Source organism: Megachile rotundata, chromosome 10 (genome assembly GCF_050947335.1).
Source record: "Megachile rotundata isolate GNS110a chromosome 10, iyMegRotu1, whole genome shotgun sequence".
Lineage (NCBI taxonomy): Eukaryota > Metazoa > Arthropoda > Insecta > Hymenoptera > Megachilidae > Megachile > Megachile rotundata.
In genome coordinates, this window is record NC_134992.1 from 14024584 (window position 1) to 14046171 (window position 21588).

At 32.8% G+C, this 21588-nt stretch overlaps 1 protein-coding gene across 3 annotated transcripts in view; it reads left to right on the plus strand.

Moving 5' to 3' along the window:
- amon (prohormone processing protease amontillado) overlaps positions 1-21588 on the plus strand; it is a 42198-nt gene that overhangs the window by 15078 nt on the left and 5532 nt on the right. For all 3 annotated transcript variants that reach the window (XM_076535930.1, XM_076535931.1, XM_012289683.2), the window contains 7 exons: positions 165-202; positions 3232-3308; positions 10122-10386; positions 14134-14346; positions 17680-17780; positions 20540-20773; positions 21359-21523. In XM_076535930.1, coding sequence (XP_076392045.1) covers positions 165-202; positions 3232-3308; positions 10122-10386; positions 14134-14346; positions 17680-17780; positions 20540-20773; positions 21359-21523 — 1093 coding nt within the window. The remainder of the gene's footprint in view (positions 1-164; positions 203-3231; positions 3309-10121; positions 10387-14133; positions 14347-17679; positions 17781-20539; positions 20774-21358; positions 21524-21588) is intronic.

Here is a 21588-nt window from a genome sequence, read left to right on the forward strand (position 1 = left end):
TTCCTCGTTAATGAAAGTGCATGCAGGTGTTGATTTTCGAATTGCAATTACATTAATCGAGAACGTTATTACATTCGACAGTATTACATTCGATGTTAATGTATTCTCTTTATTTATTTATCTCGAATGTAGAAGAGTTATAACTTTCTTCTTTTCTGTTTCAGGTGTCGATTACATGCACCCAGACTTAAAATACAACTACGTAAGTACCTTCATGCTCGATAACGATTATTTTACCGATAAAATGCTGCGATATGTTAATTTTCTGCTTATGAAACTCAACTAGTTTGATTCCCCCGCGATTTCCACTCCTAAGCACTGACTTGCCTAAGCACTGGCAAGTTATTTGCATAACCATTGAACGCTTATTGAAATTCAAATCGAGCCATACACACGACCCTCTCATGGTAAATAAACGACGACGTTTCACGACGCTTTCATTTTCTTTCTCCAAAGCCCCGTCGATTTCACGAGACACGAAAATTTGCATCGCGACATGAACTTTCCAAGTATAAGAAGTTATTAATTAAACCGCCGCTGTAAAAGCAGTTTCCATTAAATTTTTTCACCGATAAATTAAAGCGTACTTCGTGAAAAACCACCAGGAACAGTTCGAATACTGTTCGAAATCCTCGGAGAGTAATTACGCGTTCAACGTTTTCAATCTCTCGTCGGTACTTTTCTCGTTAGAGAAAGTTGTCTCGGAATAAAAATTCTGTCGCTGTAGAAACTTCAACGTGGATCGAATAATGTAGCGGAAAATTTGCAAAATTTTCGGCCGAGAGGGAAGCCATTTGAAAGGAGCGGAATAATAATGCCTTCAAATTCCTATTCTTCTCGTAACGATAGTAGACGCTTGACCCAGTTCCTCTCGTTGAGTGCTATTAAAATAAATATTTCACTGAAATATTTCACGGAGTAAAAGTACAACGCGTCTTCTGCAATATTTGAGGACAAACATGAAGAAACCAAGTAAGAAGCTTTCTTGATGAAGTGAACCACGTGTTGCGACGAGTTTGCGAACTTTGGGAAAATGCTTTCTTTCACCACGACTCTTCGGTGATTAATTACACCACTTTTTGGGTTGCTTTTTACTTGGAAACCATTTTCTTTTTTAGTGTAACATGCTCTCTATTTTGAGAGGTTTGACATTTAAAATTTTAATCCCTGGAAGTTGTGGTATTTAAAATTTTAATTCCGAGGGGTTGATATTTAAAATTTTAATTTTGCGAAACTAATTTAATTTTGAAAAGGTGCAAATTACTTCAGTTGTGATATTTAAAATGAGAATCTATTTTTAATATTAATTCCGAAATATTTTACGCTGTATTTTATCCTGAGAAGATATTTAATATTTTTATTCTGAGAAGTTGTAACATTTAAATCTTGAATTCCAGTACTGATATTAAAAATTTTATTTCTGACAAACCTTGAACTCCAATAAACTTTAACATCTAAAATACTAAAGTTCTCCAATTTCACGCATAAAATTTTATAATAGAACGTGTCCGAATTTTCGCTATACTTTCACGAGGACATAAAAAGAGTAATGTTTGCGTTGCGAGGATAGAGATTACTTTAGAAATGTTTGTTCGATCGTAGCACGTGAAAGGAATACGTCTAGATATAAATCGTGGGATTTTTATCGGTGACGTGGTTATCAGAAAGGTAGAAAACAAGATGATACGTGAAGGAAGATAAAAAAAGGTAGAGCGAAGGAAAGAAACGAGGGTCGAAAGGGTAGTTTTCTTCGAGCAGACGAAGATTAATAGTCGAGCAACGCTGTTCATGGACACGAAAAATTTATGATAGGTAAATGTTACAGAAAAATGATTTTTATGGCGTGCAAATTGCTCTGGTATTCTCTGTTCAATTAATTAGGGACGTCAAGAAGTTATGATTCTATTCTTCACCGTTTATTTTCATCTGTCGTACAAATTTGCGTGATTCATTACTGTAAGAGATTCTTGAGGGTTCGGTTTTTGTGGTCTGTTTTATATTTATATTTTAGGGTAGTGAAATGGGGAAGAGTAAGGTCTTGGGTGCATTTTATTAGTAATTGTACAGATATTTTGTATGAAAGTTTATATAAAAAGTTTTATATCAAGGTTTATATAAAAACATTTTACATCAAGGTTTATATACAAACATTTTACATCAAGGTTTATGTACAAACATTTTATATCAAGGTTTATTTACAAACATTTTATATCAAGGTTTATTTACAAACATTTTACATCAAGGTTTATATACAAACATTTTACATCAAGGTTTATATACAAACATTTTATATCAAAGCTTACATAAAAAATTTTACATCAAGGTTTATATACAAACATTTTACATTAAAGCTTACATAAAAAAATTTACATCAAAGTTTATATAAAAAATTTTACATCAAGGTTTATATACAAACATTTTATATAAAAGTTTACATAAAAAATTTTACATCAAAGCTTACATAAAAAAATTTACATCAAAGTTTATATAAAAAATTTTACATCAAGGTTTATATACAAACATTTTACATCAAGGTTTATATACAAACATTTTATATAAAAGTTTATATAAAAAGTTTTACATTAAGGTTTATATAAAAAAATTTACATCAAAGTTTATATAAAAAATTGTACATCAAGTTTTATATACAAACATTTTATATAAAAGTTTATATAAAAAATTGTACATCAAGGTTTATATACAAACATTTTATATAAAAGTTTATATAAAAAATTTTTATCATACACTTCATGAAAGTAATATAAGTAAATGATATGACCAAAGGTTTTAAAGTAATAAATAATTTATCTAATAAATTGTGGTGGAGTACAATGCCCTGTAGCTGGAGTGCGGGTGAAAAATCAATGTTCGTCATAGGGAGAATTCAAATAAAAGGTCTCGCCGAGAATTATTACAATAAAGGAGTTGAATTAATTGAACTTTCATCTTAAAAGACTGGGGTCTTTGTCTTGATTATAAATTAGCTTGATGGTACTAATTTAGTTGAATGTAAGAATGAGGAAGAATAAATCTTCCTCCATTTGGTATAATATTCAGTTTAATACAATTTGATGTGTCCACTTAAGCGTTGATATTTCTACTGCGACCAATGTCTTAAGGAAGTTTTCAGAGCTATCTTTCTGCACTTTACTGTTAATTAAATTAAATTTTTCTATGGTTTTTGTTATGCTACGAATATTATTTTAAGAAAAATGAAATTTTTTGTCTTAGAATGCCAAGGCTTCTTACGACTTCAGCAGTAACGACCCTTACCCTTATCCGAGATACACCGACGATTGGTTTAACAGGTGAGTACAGAGTTTCAGTATCTTGTTATAACTCAAAATATGTGTATTTTTATGTTCATTATATTTATATTTAAGTTCAAAGTTTTATCTATTGTTTAAATTTACAAAAATTGTCAAAAATTGTGAACACACACAGTGCACAGTAAAAGTGTATTCAAAGACCAATACTGAAAGTGTATTCACAGTCTCAAAGACCAACAAATACTTAATTTAATTCAGAGAAAATTTTGCTACAAAGTTATTTAATTTGGAGAAGGTTAAAATTACTTAACCTATACACAAATACTTAATTTAACTAAAAATTACTTAACCTGCAAACCCCAATTTCAAAATTCCCCAGTTCTCACACCCCCAAATTTCCATCACCCCAATTTCAAAATTTCCCAATTCTCACACCCCCAAATTTCCATCACCCCAATTTCGAAATTTCCCAATTCCTACACCCCCAAATTTCCATCACCCCAATTTCAAAATTTCCTAATTCTCACACTCCAAATTTCCATCACTCCAATTCCAAAATTACCCAATTCTCACACTCCCAAATTTCCATCACCCCAATTCAAAAATTCCCCAATTCTCACACTCCCAAATTTCCATCACCCCAATTTCAAAATTCCCCAATTGCAACATCCCCAAATTTCCATCACCCCAATTTCGAAATTCCCCAATTCTCACATCCCCAAATTTCCATCACCCCAATTTCAAAATTCCCCAATTCCCACATCCCCAAATTTCCATCACCCCAATTTCAAAATTCCCCAATTCTCACACCCCCAATTCCATCACCTCAATTTCAAAATTCCCCAATTCTCACACCCCCAAATTTCCATCACCCCAATTTCAAAATTCCCCAATTCTCACACCCCAAATTTCTATCACCCCAATTCCCACACCCCGAAATACACTAATAAAATTTCAACGAACCGTAAAAGACCAACAAATACTTAATTTAACTCAAACAAAATTTTGCTACAAAGTTATTTAATTTTAAGAAGAAAAAATTACTTAATCTACAAGAAGTCTCCAAAACTGAAATACACTAATAAAATTTCAACGAACCATAAAACTCAAAATTAAACAAATTAAAATGTTATCATTACGCAACCGATAGAGCGTAAGTACCGCTGATCGCTAGCCAAAGAAAATTGTTTAGACTCTCCTCCGTAATCGTGGGGATCCAGGTGGAAAAAGGTCTGGAAAAGAAAGATAATGACGTTCGAAAGAGCGAATGTTTTTTCCATCCGATATCGATTGTTTGATTAACGAAGAAAAAGGATAATTGGATCTCGAACCATATCGATCCAGAGCTACTAATACAAGTCACCGATTCCAAAGAAACAAACCCTTTAGTTTTGATTCGCGTTTCAAGAAAATTACGTGGAAATAATTCTGCAATCGAGTCTCTTACGTAAAAACTTTTTTCTCCGACTTACGTAAGCCACGTGCCACTGACAAACGTTCGAGCTTCCATAGAAATTCCTCCGATTGTGTTCCTTCTTGCACGAAAAGATGTCTATTATAAATATACCAAATGGAATGCTTATAATCAGCTTCATTATTTGTAGCTTTGGATGAAAGAATTTTCAGATTTCTTTGACGATTGGTTTCTACGAAGAACGCCGATATTCTTGTAGGAGAGTCCAATTAATTCTTCTTTCTGTCGAAAGAACACTATCGAAGTTCGATAACGCGGTTTATCGAGTTTCGTCGGTGGAAACGTGCTTCGTTGATTAACTTGGGAAACATGGAGTTCGGAAAGAATTTACGTTTGCGAAGTGAAATTTTCTTTGATTAAGGTGGAGTTTGTTGAGCAGGTTAATTATTTGTGGTATGATTAGTTTGTTAGGTCACTTAGAATATATTTAACTATTAAATGCAATGGTATTAAAATTATTGAATAAAGTCAAAATGTGAGGATTTTGTATTTAATGGTTTTTGAGGGTACAAATTATAGTTGCACTTGGACTTCAAAGTGGAATGTGTTAAATATTCTGTGCTATCTATTGTTAGATCTATGAATTTTTATATCTTCAGAATATTTCTGAAATGACTGTGCACCTCAATTTTAAAATTTCCTAAGTTTCACATCCCCCAAATTTCTAGCACCCCAATTTTGAAATTTCCCAATTCTTATATCTCCCAAATTTCTAGCACCTCAATTTCAAAATTTCCTAATTCTTATATCCCCCAAATTTCTAGCATCCCAATTTCAAAATTCCCCAATTCTCACATCCCCAAATTTCTAGCATCCCAATTCCAAAATTCCCCAATTCTCACACCCCCAAATTTCAAGCACCCCAATTCCAAAATTCCCCAATTCCCACACTCCCAAATTTCCATCACCCCAATTTTGAAATTTTCCAATTCCCACACTCCCAAATTTCCATCACCCCAATTTTGAAATTTTCCAATTCCCACACCCCCAAATTTCTAGCACCCCAATTCCAAAATTCCCCAATTCTCACACTCCCAAATTTCAAGCACCCCAATTCCAAAATTCCCCAATTCCCACGCTCCCAAATTTCCATCACCCCAATTCCAAAATTCCCCAATTCTCACACCCCCAAATTTCAAGCACCCCAATTCTAAAATTCCCCAATTCCCACACTCCCAAATTTCCATCACCCCAATTTTGAAATTTTCCAATTCCCACACCCCCAAATTTCCATCACCCCAATTCCAAAATTTCCCAATTCCCACACCCCCAAATTTCTAGCACCCCAATTCCAAAATTCCCCAATTCTCACACCCTCAAATTTCCATCACCCCAATTCCCACACCCTGAAATTTCCATCACCCCAATTCCAAAATTCCCCAATTCCCACAGCCCCAAATTTCCATCACCCCAATTCCCACACCCTGAAATTTCCATCACCCCAATTCCAAAATTCCCTAATTCTCACATCCTCAAATTTTCATCACCCCAATTCTCATACCCCCAAATTTCCATCACCCCAATTCTCACACCCCCAAATCTCCACCACCCCAATTTCAAAATTTCCCAACTCTCACATCCCTAAATTTCCACCACCCCAATTCTCATCCTTCCCAATCTCCATCTCCCCAATTCTCACACTCCCAAATCCCTACCACCCCAATTTCAAAATTCCCCAATTCCCACATCCCCAAGTCTCACACCCCCAATTTTCTCTGAACGCTATTTCACCAACAGATTAATTTTGTCAAAATTAATTGTGGGGTCCGCTTTATCTTAAGCTTGCTTTGTCACAGCTTAGAGGGTGAAAGGTCAAACCGTGACTTTTCATTGATACGATTGATCGAGTATGGAAAAAGTTGTTCACATTCAGCCGCAATCGTTCCACGTTCAACAATGACACATTCACCGAATCGATCAGAGTGTTTTTATGACTTCAGTTTCTCAATTTTATCGGTTCAATCAGAACGCGGGTAATAAAAGGTGAAGGACAATAAAACGAACGTAACGGAATTGAGTATTGAAACTCGCACGATTTATGGATTCACTTTAATCCGTTTCGAAAATTTTAATAGGAGACAGTTTAAGATTGTCGTGGAATAGAGACGTTCATGTTTTTAGAGATACTTGGAAAGATCTGTATCTTTTAATAAAAGGAATTTATTCATTTAGGAATTTTGGAATTCAATTTGGGAATTTTTTTGGAGACATTAATGAAATTATTTAATTTTGTAAATTTTTGTTCTTGAAATTATTTCAGGATTTTTGTTTGATATGCAACTTAATTATTTATTGAATGAATAGTATGTAAATATTAATAATTTATTATTCATTGTGTCGTAGATTATTTTTATCACATACGGTCTTGCAATGGCCGACAGAATTAATGTCACATGTCGCCATAAAAACTTCGTTATAAAACTTGTACAGTGTTATAAGACTCTTGAGAATTTTGTACAAGCTTTGTTCCAATTCGAACTTTACAAATTTATTTATCTCGGCGATAAAAAGTTATATGAGCCTTCATAAGCATTACAGGAATTAAACGACCCATTTGTACTAACGTGAAGAAAGTATCTGCCACGTAATTAACTTGAGTTTTATACTTTGAACCGGGAAAATTATAATAAAAAATTAATTGATCTTACTGACTTGTATAATTTGTCTTCAGTATTTTAATTAGGATACTTATATTTCAACCTTAACTGTTATTAAAAACTGACATCTCCTTTTGACTTTAAGGTATCATATTTTAACTTCAACTTTTATTAAGAGAGGACACGATTATATTTTTGTAGTCAGGTTCAAAATAAATTCTCTATTTTATGTTTCAACCTTAATTTTTATTAAAGAGGACAGAAGATTTTTCTCATTTTTCGACTTTAAGATATCATATTTTCACTTCAGTTTTTATTAAAAAAGACGAGATTGCAGACCTGTTCGAGATAAATTCATTATGTTGTATTTTGACCTAAATTTTGATTAAAGGCAGACATCATTTTGTTTCATCTTTTGACTTTAAATGAGATATCATATTTTAGCTTCAATTTTTATTAAAAAAGGCTGGAGATGATTTTTACAGGGCTGTTCAAAATAAATTTACTTTTGTACTTCAATTTTAATTTTTATTTAAAAACAGACAATATTTTCTTTGTCTTTTGATATGAAACAAACTATCATATTTTAACTTCGAACAAGATGTCATATTTTGACTTCAAACAAGATATCATATTTTAATTTCGAACAAGATGTCATGTTTTAACTTCAAACAAGATGTCATATTTTAATTTTAAACAAGCTATCATGTTTTAACTTCAAACAAGATGTCATATTTTAATTTCAAACAAGATGTCATATTTTAACTTCAAACAAGATGTCATATTTTGACTTCGAACAAGCTATCATATTTTAACTTCAAACAAACCATCATATTTTAACTTCAAACAAACCATCATATTTTAACTTCAAACAAGTTGTCATATTTTAACTTCAAACAAGCTATCATGTTTTAACTTCAAACAAGATGTTATATTTTAATTTCAAACAAGAGATCATATTTTAACTTCAAACAAGCTATCATGTTTTAACTTCAAACAAAATATCATATTTTAACTTCAAACAAGCTATCATATTTTAATTTCAAACAAAGTATCATACTCTAACTTCAAACAAGCTATCATGTTTTAACTTCAAACAAAGTATCATACTTTAACTGCAAACAAACTATCATATTTTAACTTCAAACAAACTATCATATTTTAACTTCAAACAACCTATCACGTTTTAACTTCAAACAAAGTATCATACTTTAACTGCAAACAAACTATCATATTTTAACTTCAAACAAAGTACCATACTTTAACTTCAAACAAACTATCATATTTTAACTTCAAACAAGATGTCATATTTTAACTTCAAACAAACTATCATGTTTTAACTTCAAACAAACTATCATATTTTAACTTCAAACAAAATATCATATTTTAACTTCAAACAAACTATCATATTTTAACTTCAAACAAGATATCATATTTTAATTTTAAACAAGCTATCATATTTTAATTTCAAACAAGATGTCATATTTTAACTTCAAACAAACTATTATGTTTTAAATTCAAACAAGATGTCATATTTTAATTTCAAACAAGATGTCATATTTTAACTTCAAACAAGATGTCATATTTTGACTTCGAACAAGCTATCATATTTTAACTTCAAACAAACCATCATATTTTAACTTCAAACAAGTTGTCATATTTTAACTTCAAACAAGCTATCATGTTTTAACTTCAAACAAGATGTTATATTTTAATTTCAAACAAGAGATCATATTTTAACTTCAAACAAGCTATCATGTTTTAACTTCAAACAAAATATCATATTTTAACTTCAAACAAGCTATCATATTTTAATTTCAAACAAAGTATCATACTCTAACTTCAAACAAGCTATCATGTTTTAACTTCAAACAAAGTATCATACTTTAACTGCAAACAAACTATCATATTTTAACTTCAAACAAACTATCATATTTTAACTTCAAACAACCTATCACGTTTTAACTTCAAACAAAGTATCATACTTTAACTGCAAACAAACTATCATATTTTAACTTCAAAGAAAGTACCATACTTTAACTTCAAACAAACTATCATATTTTAACTTCAAACAAGATGTCATATTTTAACTTCAAACAAACTATCATGTTTTAACTTCAAACAAACTATCATATTTTAACTTCAAACAAACTATCATATTTTAACTTCAAACAAGATGTCATATTTTAACTTCAAACAAACTATCATGTTTTAACTTCAAACAAACTATCATATTTTAACTTCAAACAAACTATCATATTTTAACTTCAAACAAGATGTCATATTTTAACTTCAAACAAACTATCATGTTTTAACTTCAAACAAACTATCATATTTTAACTTCAAACAAAATATCATATTTTAACTTCAAACAAACTATCATATTTTAACTTCAAACAAAATATCATATTTTAACTTCAAACAAACTATCATATTTTAACTTCAAACAAAGTATCATACTTTAACTTCAAACAAACTATCATGTTTTAACTTCAAACAAACTATCACATATTAACTTCATGTTTTAAAAAGAGACAGAAGATCTCCTCGCAGTTTGTTCAAAAATATTCTATCTTCTCCTTCAAACCCAACTAGAATGAAAAAAAGACACAAGAATACTTGATCGTAGGTCACTTAGGTAAAACGTAAGGTCAACACTCGATCATCGAGTAAATCAATCTGACAGTGTACACCGATCAGTGTCTGGGTACACTCCGCGAAAGCTCGTATAATTCCCTAGCAAACATTCTTCCGATATCTAATTAACGTTTCGTCGAACAGCCACGGCACCAGATGCGCCGGCGAGGTAGCAGCCGCACGAGACAACGGCGTGTGCGGTGTGGGTGTCGCATACGACTCGAAAGTCGCCGGCATTCGAATGTTGGATCAGCCTTACATGACCGATCTGATCGAAGCTAACAGCATGGGACACGAACCTGACCTCATAGACATTTATAGCGCCTCATGGGGACCGACGGACGACGGCAAGACGGTGGATGGGCCAAGAAACGCGACGATGAGAGCCATCGTGCGAGGAGTTAACGAGGTGCGTATTAGTGTCACGTTTTTCTCTCTTATATCACGAGGTGTCCCGTTGCTTCGACGACGGAGAAATTAACTGGCTTACCTTGAACTAACTTCGGTTTCGATCTCACCCTTTTATGCCGCTCATTTTTGGCACTTTATCGTTTCTATATTTAACACTAAACCAACATAAGGTGTACTTAAATTAAAAAATATACAAACGATGCAACATAACCACACACATTTATTCACCTTGATGAAAATCAATGCTGATTTCAAGGAATGTACTTTCACAAAATGTGTTTGGTAATTTTAGTGTTAAACTAAAAGGTACAGCAAGTTTGACGTCAACGAGAAAATGAAATATCGATGTAAATTAAATTATACTAACTTGATAATTGTCTGTTTATTTAAAGGACTAATATAATTGAATAAATATGAGTGCAGCAAAATGAAATAACTTCCAGTATAATGACTATCTTTATCACGGTATACTTTTATGAAAGTTTGCAGCTCCAGGTTTGACGTTGCATCTATTTCCTTATCGCCTTTATCCCGCCTTTCGAGCCTTTGATGACAACGGAGAAGATATTAAAGTTAAAGGTCCTTTGTCGTGGAAACAGATTTAATATCGAATGCGCCAGCCACTCGAATTTCATTGAAATTAATTAATTTAATTATCGATTCGCGGAAAGAACAATCGCCTACGCTCGAATTTGTTGTCCCCGAGAAAAAGCAATTACGGTAAATAAATAAATACATGTATAGACAGCGTTTACTCGTATATCGATCCAATTATCTCGATAATTAGGTCTATCAGACCGCGACCATCTGCCACGATGAATTATCGACGTTTTCATTCGAAACGAAGGGAGCACTGATTGGATTCGATGCAATTATTGGTTGCTTCTCGGCCGTGCTCGTAAATATCTTGAAAACTCCGCGTTCGCTTTTTTACTACGGACAAAATCGAATTACTGCTCGAACGCGTTTAATGCACTTTTCATCCTGCGACCTGTGGCACGTGTTATGTGCTCCATAAATTTCATTTTGTACTAGTATGCATCGCTGCTTTCCGTAGGAAAAATATTTCCCCCATCGCGCAACGTACGATAACGAATAGTTAAATTTATGAACGTCGACAAATTTCAAATTTGTAAATATGTTATTTTACCTTGGATATAAATTAATCAAGTGTTATCGAGGAAATTGCAAATTTTACACGAACGTTAATCAAATTATCGATAGGCATTGTTAATCGAGGAAGTTTTTGAAAATCTTTGATGTCGAAAATCATATACGAATGAAATTACTTGATTAAATAAATTAATTATGGAAACATGAAGTTCTTTGTCAGATACAAATGACAAGCACAACAAAAGTGGCGCGATTAAATTATCAGAAGTGCATGAGCCCGCAGCGCAGGGAATTATCGAGTCCTCCGAACGAAGATACAATAACCAAACTGTCTCTCATTTCCATAATACTGTATAATTAATAGTCTATATAATAAAAGAATAAGAAAATGTCTCAGAGATCATAAGAACGATAAAAGATCCAAAGTACACAAAAATTATAATTAACAGCGAAATAGAAATGGAAGGGTGAGAAGATTGAATATTGTTGCAAACAAAACTAAAATACCCAAACCTTCCATAAACCAATAAAATATCTCAAATATCATAAAAATCCCAAAGTACCAAAAATGGTAATTAACAGAAGTAGGCTTAGAAGAGTGATGACAGTGTTGCTAAAATACCTCCCATAATTCCCCAAACCAATAAAACGTCTCTAATATAGAACTGATAAAATCCAAAGTATCAAAAATTGTAATAGACAGCGAAATGGAAGGGTGAGATCAAATAATATTCCAAACAAAATAGCCAAACCTTCCACAACTCCATAAACCAATAACAAAACCAATAAAACGTCTTAATGAACAAGCATGTGTGGATCATATCTATGTACAAGTTAATATTCTTCATCCACAAGGTTTTACATCTATCATTTTATATCTCCATACATAATTCTACGTTTATATAACTGTTACTATAAACTTGACTTGCACCATTATGATTTTCATCCCCTCCCATAAAAAAAACATAATACAGGCTGTTTCACAACTCCTTTCAGGGACATTATTTGTGAGACACCCTGTATGTGATGTAATTTACATCTATCATTTCACATCTTCATACATAATTCTACGTTTATATAACTGTTACTATAAACTTGACTTGTACCATGATGATTTTCATCCCCTCCCATAAAAAGAACATAATACAGGCTGTCTCACAACTCCTTTCAGGGACATTATTTGTGAGACACCCTGTATGTGATGTAATTTACATCTATCATTTCACATCTTCATACATAATTCTACGTTTATATAACTGTTACTATAAACTTGACTTGTACCATGATGATTTTCATCCCCTCCCATAAAAAGAACATAATACAGGCTGTCTCACAACTCCTTTCAGGGACATTATTTGTGAAACACCTTGTATGTGATGTAATTTACATCTATCATTTCATACCTTCATACAAAATTCTACGTTTATATAACTGTTACTATAAACTTGACTTGCATCATGATGATTTTCAGCTCCTCCCATAAAAAAAACATAATACAGGCTGTTTCACAACTCCTTTCAGGGACATTATTTGTGAGACACCTTGTATGTGATGTAATTTACATCTATCATTTCATACCTTCATACAAAATTCTGCGTTTATATAACTATTACTATAAACTTGACACCATTGTGATTTTCAGCCCCTCATAAAAAGAACATAATGCAGGCTGTCTCACAACTTCATTTCAGGGACCTACATTACTTATGAGACATTCTGTATGTAATGCATGAACCATCAAGAACAGACAAGAGAGGATAGCATGAATATTTGTTTGTTAACTCAGAATTAATTTACCCATAAAGATTAGAAGACGACAAGAGAGGATAGCATGAATATTTGTTTGTTAACTCAAAATTAATTTACCCATAAAGATTAGAAGATTAGAGAGAGGTTTGCATGTTCAGCACGTCGTAACGATCTTCCGAACATGGAAGGACAGCCGATAATCATTAGAATCTGCAACGTTCGAGGAATGCTGTCTACCGTATCGGAATCTCCCTTAACAACACATCGTTACGTACACGAGTTATGACAGGTCGTTATGTGGCGCATCAGTGGGCAATTGGAAATTCTTTGGGGATGGGGTTGCCTTCGCTGAAAATTGCCGAAGTTGTCAGGCTATTTTGTCGACCGTGAATTTTCTTAATATTCTTCGGATAATTGTTTATTTTTAATATGTGGAGCGAGGTAAAATATTTTATATGCAAGGTGGATGATTTTATATTTTTGGGATATTAATTCGTGGCGATGTGGAAAATAATTTGTGTCGATGGAAAATAATGTCGATGTGGAGAATAATTTGTGTTGATATTAAATTTTGTGGAGAAAGAAGTGGACAATCATTTGTGTCAATATTAAATATTTATGGAAAAGGAAGTGGAAAATAATTTATGTCAATCTGGACAATCATTTATGTCGATATTAAATTTTGTGGAGAAAGAAGTGGACAATCATTCGCGTCAATATTAAATATTTGTGGAGAAAGAAGTGGAAAATAATTTATGTGGACAATAATTCATGTCGATATTAAATTTTGTAGAGGAAGAATTATTACTTGTTTCCTTATAAACACTGATTTTATACGATTTCATGGACTAGTCTCTATAATAACATACCTTTGTATTTACAGGGAAGAAGAGGGTTAGGAAACATTTACGTTTGGGCATCCGGAGACGGCGGAGAAGAGGATGACTGTAATTGCGATGGCTATGCAGCCAGCATGTGGACTGTCAGCATTAATAGCGCAATCAACGACGGGCAAAATGCTCATTACGACGAGAGTTGTTCGAGCACCTTAGCCTCCACGTTCAGCAACGGCGCTAAGGATCCAAATACAGGCGTGGTGAGTAGCCATTTTATGCCTTGATCTACCGCCATTTTGTGCTCCGTCTACGATCACTCTAGTATGGTGTACAAAATAATATTCTGCATTACATTCTCTCATTCAGTTTCTCATTCAGACTTTTATTTAAGTCCCATACTTATTACATCTTTTTAAAAAATTATTCTATATAATTGAACATTGATATGGTCTTTAATTAACATTTTCATTAGCTCCTTTTTACATAATTTTTACTTAAAAAATGATTCTACATAATTAAACACTGACATGGTTTTTGACTAACATTTTCATATGTCCCTTTTTAAGAAATTTTTATTAAAAAAATTATTCTATATAATTGAACTCTGACATGGTCTTCAACTAACATTTTCATATACTTCTTTTCAAAAAATTTTTATTTAAAAAATGATTGTACATAATTGAACACTTATATTGTCTTCAACTAACATTTTCATAATCTCCTTTTTATAAAATTTTTATTTAAAAAATGATTTTAGATAATTAAACTCTGACATGGTCTTCAACTAACATTTTCATATACTTCATTTCAAAAAATTTTTATTTAAAAAATGATTATACATAATTGAACACTGATATTGTCTTCAACTAACATTTTCATAATCTTCTTGTTATAAAATTTTTATTTAAAAATTGATTTTAGATAATTGAACTCTGACATGGTCTTCAACTAACATTTTCATATACTTCATTTCAAAAAATTTTTATTTAAAAAATGATTGTACATAATTGAACACTTATATTGTCTTCAACTAACATTTTCATAATCTTCTTTTTATAAAATTTTTATTTAAAAAATGATTTTAGATAATTAAACTCTGACATGGTCTTCAACTAACATTTTCATAATCTTCTTTTTATAAAATTTTTATTTAAAAATTGATTTTAGATAATTAAACTCTGACATGGTTTTTGACTAACATTTTCATATACTTCATTTCAAAAAATTTTTATTTAAAAAATGATTATACATAATTAAACTCTAACATGGTCTTCAACTAACATTTTCATATACTTCTTTTTATAAAATTTTTATTTAAAAATTGATTTTAGATAATTAAACTCTGACATGGTTTTTGACTAACATTTTCATATACCCCTTTTTATAAAATTTTTATTTAAAAAATGATTTTAGATAATTAAACTCTGACATGGTTTTTGACTAACATTTTTATTATAACATTTTTATAATTCAATTAAATTTGATTTTTATCTTGGTAAGAGGTATTTAATTTAACTCTGTAATTGCTTATAACGTTACAAAATATTTTATACCTGCTTCAACTTCAGATAAATTCAAGGTGGTAAAAAGTAAACTTGATATTAATTTGCAGCGCGTTAATTTATATTTCACACGACGGTAACTTCGGAAATTTGCTCGAAACTTGGGGCAATTATACAGAACTCCAAAAGTCTCAAGTATTCGAGACACGGAGGGGAAAAATATATTAACCCTGTAAACACGAAGCTGGAATCCATGGAACGATTCGGATAAAACCGCCACGAAATTCCCGTAAGAGCCTTACGTTTTTAAAGGCCAGTTTAATTTTAACAGGGGATTATGTTGTGGACATTTATTGCGCAAACCATATTGAAAGAGAAGTCTGTAGTTATTGAACGGTAGCGTGAATACGATAAAAAAGGAACAAGCGAGAGTCCTATTCAATACAAGCTTTTATTAAACTATTCGTTAACTGCGTTATCCTCATCGTTTAAAATCCTTCTATCCGTGGAAAACATGATTCTGAATGGATTTCACCTCCCACCCTCGTTTTCATGGGTGTTTTTGCGCTCGATAGCCGGGATTTTATGGACGAACACGGTCCGCCTGGATTTCCAGTGTTCTCTTTGTTCCACGAAAATTTCACGCTCGAACGACGGGGAAAATAAAGAGGAAGGTACCAGTGTTCGCGGCGTAGATTACATGGATCAACTTCTAAATAAAACTTATTTACGACTGTAGAAGAAAAGATTTATCTGTGATCGTTCAAAAATTTAATATCCCGCTCGATATTTCAGCGAACTTCAACGGGGATGAAATTGTCGAATCAGATTGTAAAAACATTTTACGTTTGGGTTAAACGATATTTACGGGGGCGAAGGTTTCATTCTACTTTATCACTTTTCAAGTATTATTTCGAAGCAATCTTCCGAAGTTCCGAAGGTGTCTGAAAGCCCGATTGCACCGGTGTTTATCTCGATTTTATCACCATCTCGAGCAATCGAACGCAAACTTTTAATGCGAAAACTTTGTCGATATTCGCGGGGCACGCGTGGATGCCCTCTTCAGGAAATTATAGCGTTCGCAGAGTTTAATCGCCTTTGGGAGTCGTTGCATTCAATCGTGAGCGTACGAGATTTTAGCGGGGACTATCAGTTATTTTATAGTTGAACCTTTGGACAGGTAACGTTTAAGGGAAGCATAACTTTAATTAATCTTTTACCGATAAACCTGGGTCAATTGTAGCCCCGTTTGAAGTACCAAGAGCTCAATAAAAACAGCAATATTAATACAAGAAAAAATGTAAAGAGTCAACCTAACCTAACCTAACTTAACCTGACTCCGCCTGAAGTATCTAGAGCTTAAAAAAACAGGAATATTAATACAAGAAAAAATGTAAAGAGTCAACCTAAACTAACCTAACCTAACTTAACTATGTTTGAAGTATCAAGAGCTCAAAAAAAGAGCAATATTAATACAAGAAAAAATGTAAAGAGTCAACCTAAACTAACCTAACCTAACCTGACTCCGTCTGAAGTATCCAGAGCTAAAAAAAAGAGCAATATTAATACAAGAAAAAATGTAAAGAATCAACCTAACCTAACCTAACCTAACCTGACTCCGTTTGAAGTATCCAGAGCTCAAAAAAACAGCAATATTAATACAAGAAAAAATGTAAAGATTCAACCTAACCTACCCTAACTTAACCTGACTCCGTCTGAAGTATCCAGAACTCAAAAAACAGCAATATTAATATAAAAAAAAATGTAAAGTGTCAACCTAACCTAACCTAACCTAACCTGACTACGTTTGAAGTATAAAGAGCCCCAAAAAAACAGTATAAGGAAAAATGTAAAGTCAGAGGGTTATGTTAGGTAAAAAAGAAAGATGAGTCAGGGATTTGAAATTGTGAGAGTATGCAGAAAGATTGTCGCAAAAATGGAGCTCAATTAAAACGTCCCGTTAAAATGCAAATGACGTAGATCCTCGTAATGAGCCGTGCTGGGTAACGCGTCAGAGTAAATTCTAATTTCAGGGGAGAAACGTGCTCGCTCGCAATTAGGCGTTCACGGTGTCCTTTTCTCTTTTCGTAGGCTACTACTGATCTTTACGGTGAATGTACCACGACTCATAGTGGGACATCCGCTGCTGCACCGGAAGCTGCTGGGGTCTTTGCTCTTGCTCTTGAAGCTAAGTGAGTATCTTAACAAATAACTGCACTAACATATCAAATTTTAATGATGTGAGTTGTGAAATTTTTGATTTTGTGTGTTACTGTTCATACATATGTAGTTAAACCTGTATTCATATATATGTATATGCATTGAAATTTATTTGAAGTTATGTTTATATGTACTGAAGTTTATTTACATACTTGTACTAAAATTTATTTGTATTCATATCTATAGGTATTGAAGTTCAGCCACATTCATATTTATGTCCACCTATGGTCTTCCACATTCACATTTATCTGCGTTCACATCTACATGTATTGAAGTTCATCCACATCCACATTTACCTGCGCTCACATCTACATGCATTGAAGTTCATCCACATCCACATTTACCTGCGTTCACATCTACATGCATTGAAGTTCATCCACATCAACATCCACGTTCACCTACGTTCATCCACATCCACATTTACCTGCGTTCACATCTACATGCATTGAAGTTCATCCACATCCACATCTACATGCACTAAAATTTACTTGAAGTCACATCTATATGTACTGATGTTCATCCACATCCAGATGCACTAAAATTGATTTGGATTCATATCTACATATATTGAAGTCATCCACATGCACTGAAATTGATCTACATTCACATCTGCATGTATTGAAGCTCATCCACATCCTCATACACATCCACATGTACTAAGATTTATCTGAAGTCACATCTATATGTACTGATATGTTCATCCACATCCACATGCACTAAAATTCATCTGGATTCATATCTACATATATTGAAGTCATTTACATGCACTGAAATTTATGTACATTCACATCTGCATGTATTGAAGTTCATCCACATACTCATACACATCCACATGCATTAAAATGTATCTGAAGTCATGTCTATATGTACTGATGTTCATCTACATTCACATCCACATGTACATGTACATTTATATCTACATCCACATCCACATGTACATGCACATGTATATTTACATCTGCATCCACATGTACATTTATATTTACATCTACATGCACATCCACATCCACGTCACACCTATTCCCCCCCAGAATCCACAGAAGCTGAAACAAATAATTGCGTTGAAAATTTGAAGAGTGAACGAAAGTCCTCAGTTATTTACACTAAGTGCATCGACTGCAATTTAACCAAGTAACTTTGAGAACAAAGGCGTTGAAACTTTCATACAGCAGTTCATGGTTCTCGATAAATATCGAATTACTAACCTTTCTCTCCGAGCTGCAATTCCCTTTATCTTCCATTTCTCTCAACTTTTTTTTCATCCCACTGCGCTTTTCTCCCTTTTGCCGCTCAGTTTGAACTTTCACTTTAAAAGTTAGAGAACCAAAATGAAATTTTCCACTGGGTCCACCGGGAAAACATATTTAAATTGCGATTTTCCAATATGGTTTGTGTATTTTCAACGTCAAAGGCATTGTTGACCCGTTTCCCTCGTGGTCTGTCATGTGCACAGAAAAGCTGAAACAAAAATCACGTTAATTAAGTCCGTTGATCGGTGTGCAAACATTTCTGTATTCCAATATTGCTGCACGAACGATTAAACGAGGCATATTGTATCTCTTGATACATTTATTATTAATTGCTACAACAAATGAACTGGTCTCGCGTAAATATTCGATAACGCGATGATGAAATTAGGAGGACACGTAGTTTTAACGTACCTTCGTACGGATAAATATTGCGATTATTTTTGGACCGTAATAAATTTTGCAAATTAATTACGATGTATACGAGGTGTTTAATAGGTGCTTTTTTACACAACTTTTTAATTTTTTATTATCTACATTCTTTTACATTTTTAATATGTTTAATTTCATTAATAAATTTGACACCTTTAATATTTTTTACTTCTGTAACACATTTAATATTTTTAACATTTTTGACTTTTTTAACATACTTAATATTTTTAACATATTTAGCTCTTTTAATATATTTAATATTTTTAATATATTTAGCATCTTTGACATATTTAATATTTTTAACATATTTAGCATCTTTGACATATTTAATTTTTTAAACATATTTAACATCTTTGACATATTTAATATTTTTAATATATTTAATATTTTTAACATATTTAACATTTTTAACATTTTTAACATATTTAATATTTTTAATATATTTAACATATTTAGCATCTTTGACATATTTAATTTTTTTAACATATTTAATATTTTTAACATAGTTAATATTTTTAATATTTTTAACATTTTTAATATTTTTAACATTTTTAACATTTTTAACATTTTTAACATTTTTAATATATTTAATATTTTTAACATATTTAACATCTTTGACATATTTATACAACATATGTACATTCAACATATTAGCTTCTTAATTAATTTTTTTAATACAATCTCCAGGGACATTTTAGTCATGTAAAATATGTTAACATAGATTGTTCATTAAGTCCAGAGATATGATGCATGTACACCAGGGGCAGCATGAGAGAAATTGATTTAACTCCTGCCCCGTTCTCCAGTACATTACATTCGACAAATTGTAATTTAGAAGCATCGAAGCGTAAATTATAACGCCATTTATTCCACGATAATATCTCAAGGTCGAGATGCATGTGCACCCAACACGTCTACCCAACTTTTAAACATTAAATCTTCACCAACTAATTCAATCTTCAACTATAAATTGTAAAATAATATATAGAGCTAATGCTGTAATTGAAGAGTAAGAAGTTTGTCGAAATCTTACAAAGAGATTTTTATTTCAGTCCGCAGTTGACCTGGCGAGATATCCAACACCTCACGGTGTTAACGTCGAAGAGAAATTCCTTGTTCGACGCGAAGGGAAGATTCCATTGGACGATGAATGGAGTGGGTCTGGAATTCAACCATTTGTTTGGTTACGGCGTGCTGGATGCTGGCGCGATGGTGGCCTTGGCGAAGAAATGGAAAACTGTACCGCCACGGTATCACTGTGAAGCTGGTTCCGTATTTGAAACTCAGTGAGTTACTGTGTAAAGTCTTAATACACAAATGATTGATGTTAACAGTTCAGAGACTCTGTAACACTTTAAGATCCTCGAAACGTTCTCTTTCTATCTTAAATTTCTATCTTCCTTCACTTCTATAACTTTAAGCGCATAAACATTGATACATGAGTATATTATAATTCTCAAAGCTTTCGTTCCCTCTGCTACAATTGCAAACAATGATTCACTGTTGCTTTTCAGTAAACCACGAAGAGATATAAATCATGACCCGAGATTATCCTTTGGTCTTTGTCCAAACTTTCCGCGCAACTTCCGCTGCCTTATCGCTCTTTCAGAAGTTCAAAAGTATAAGTCGTAATGCATCGTCTCGAAACTTTAATCCCCGGTCACCTTTCGAGAACCCCCGATGATACATGGCCAGCAGATTATTATTCGTGGATGACCAGAGTATCGATCTCCGCTGCCCTCCTGTCGCACTTTTCCTCCGGTTACACGCTCGCCTCGTTTCTCCCTGACACAGAAAAATTACCGAGATCCCCGAGGAACTGGGTCCTTTTAGGTCGATAGCGAATCCACGTGTATCAATTTCCTTTTTAGGGAAGTGACGAGCGACCGATCGATCCTGTTGAAAATAAAGACTGATGCCTGCGCTGGCACCGAGTACGCCGTCAACTATCTGGAACACGTGCAGGCCGTTATTTCCGTCAATGCTTCACGACGGGGGGATCTGGAGCTGTTCTTAACTTCTCCCATGGGCACCAGGTAAGTACCTGCACGCCTCCGCGTGTTCGAATTGCATCTGAGTCGATTAAAATTTAAACGACGCT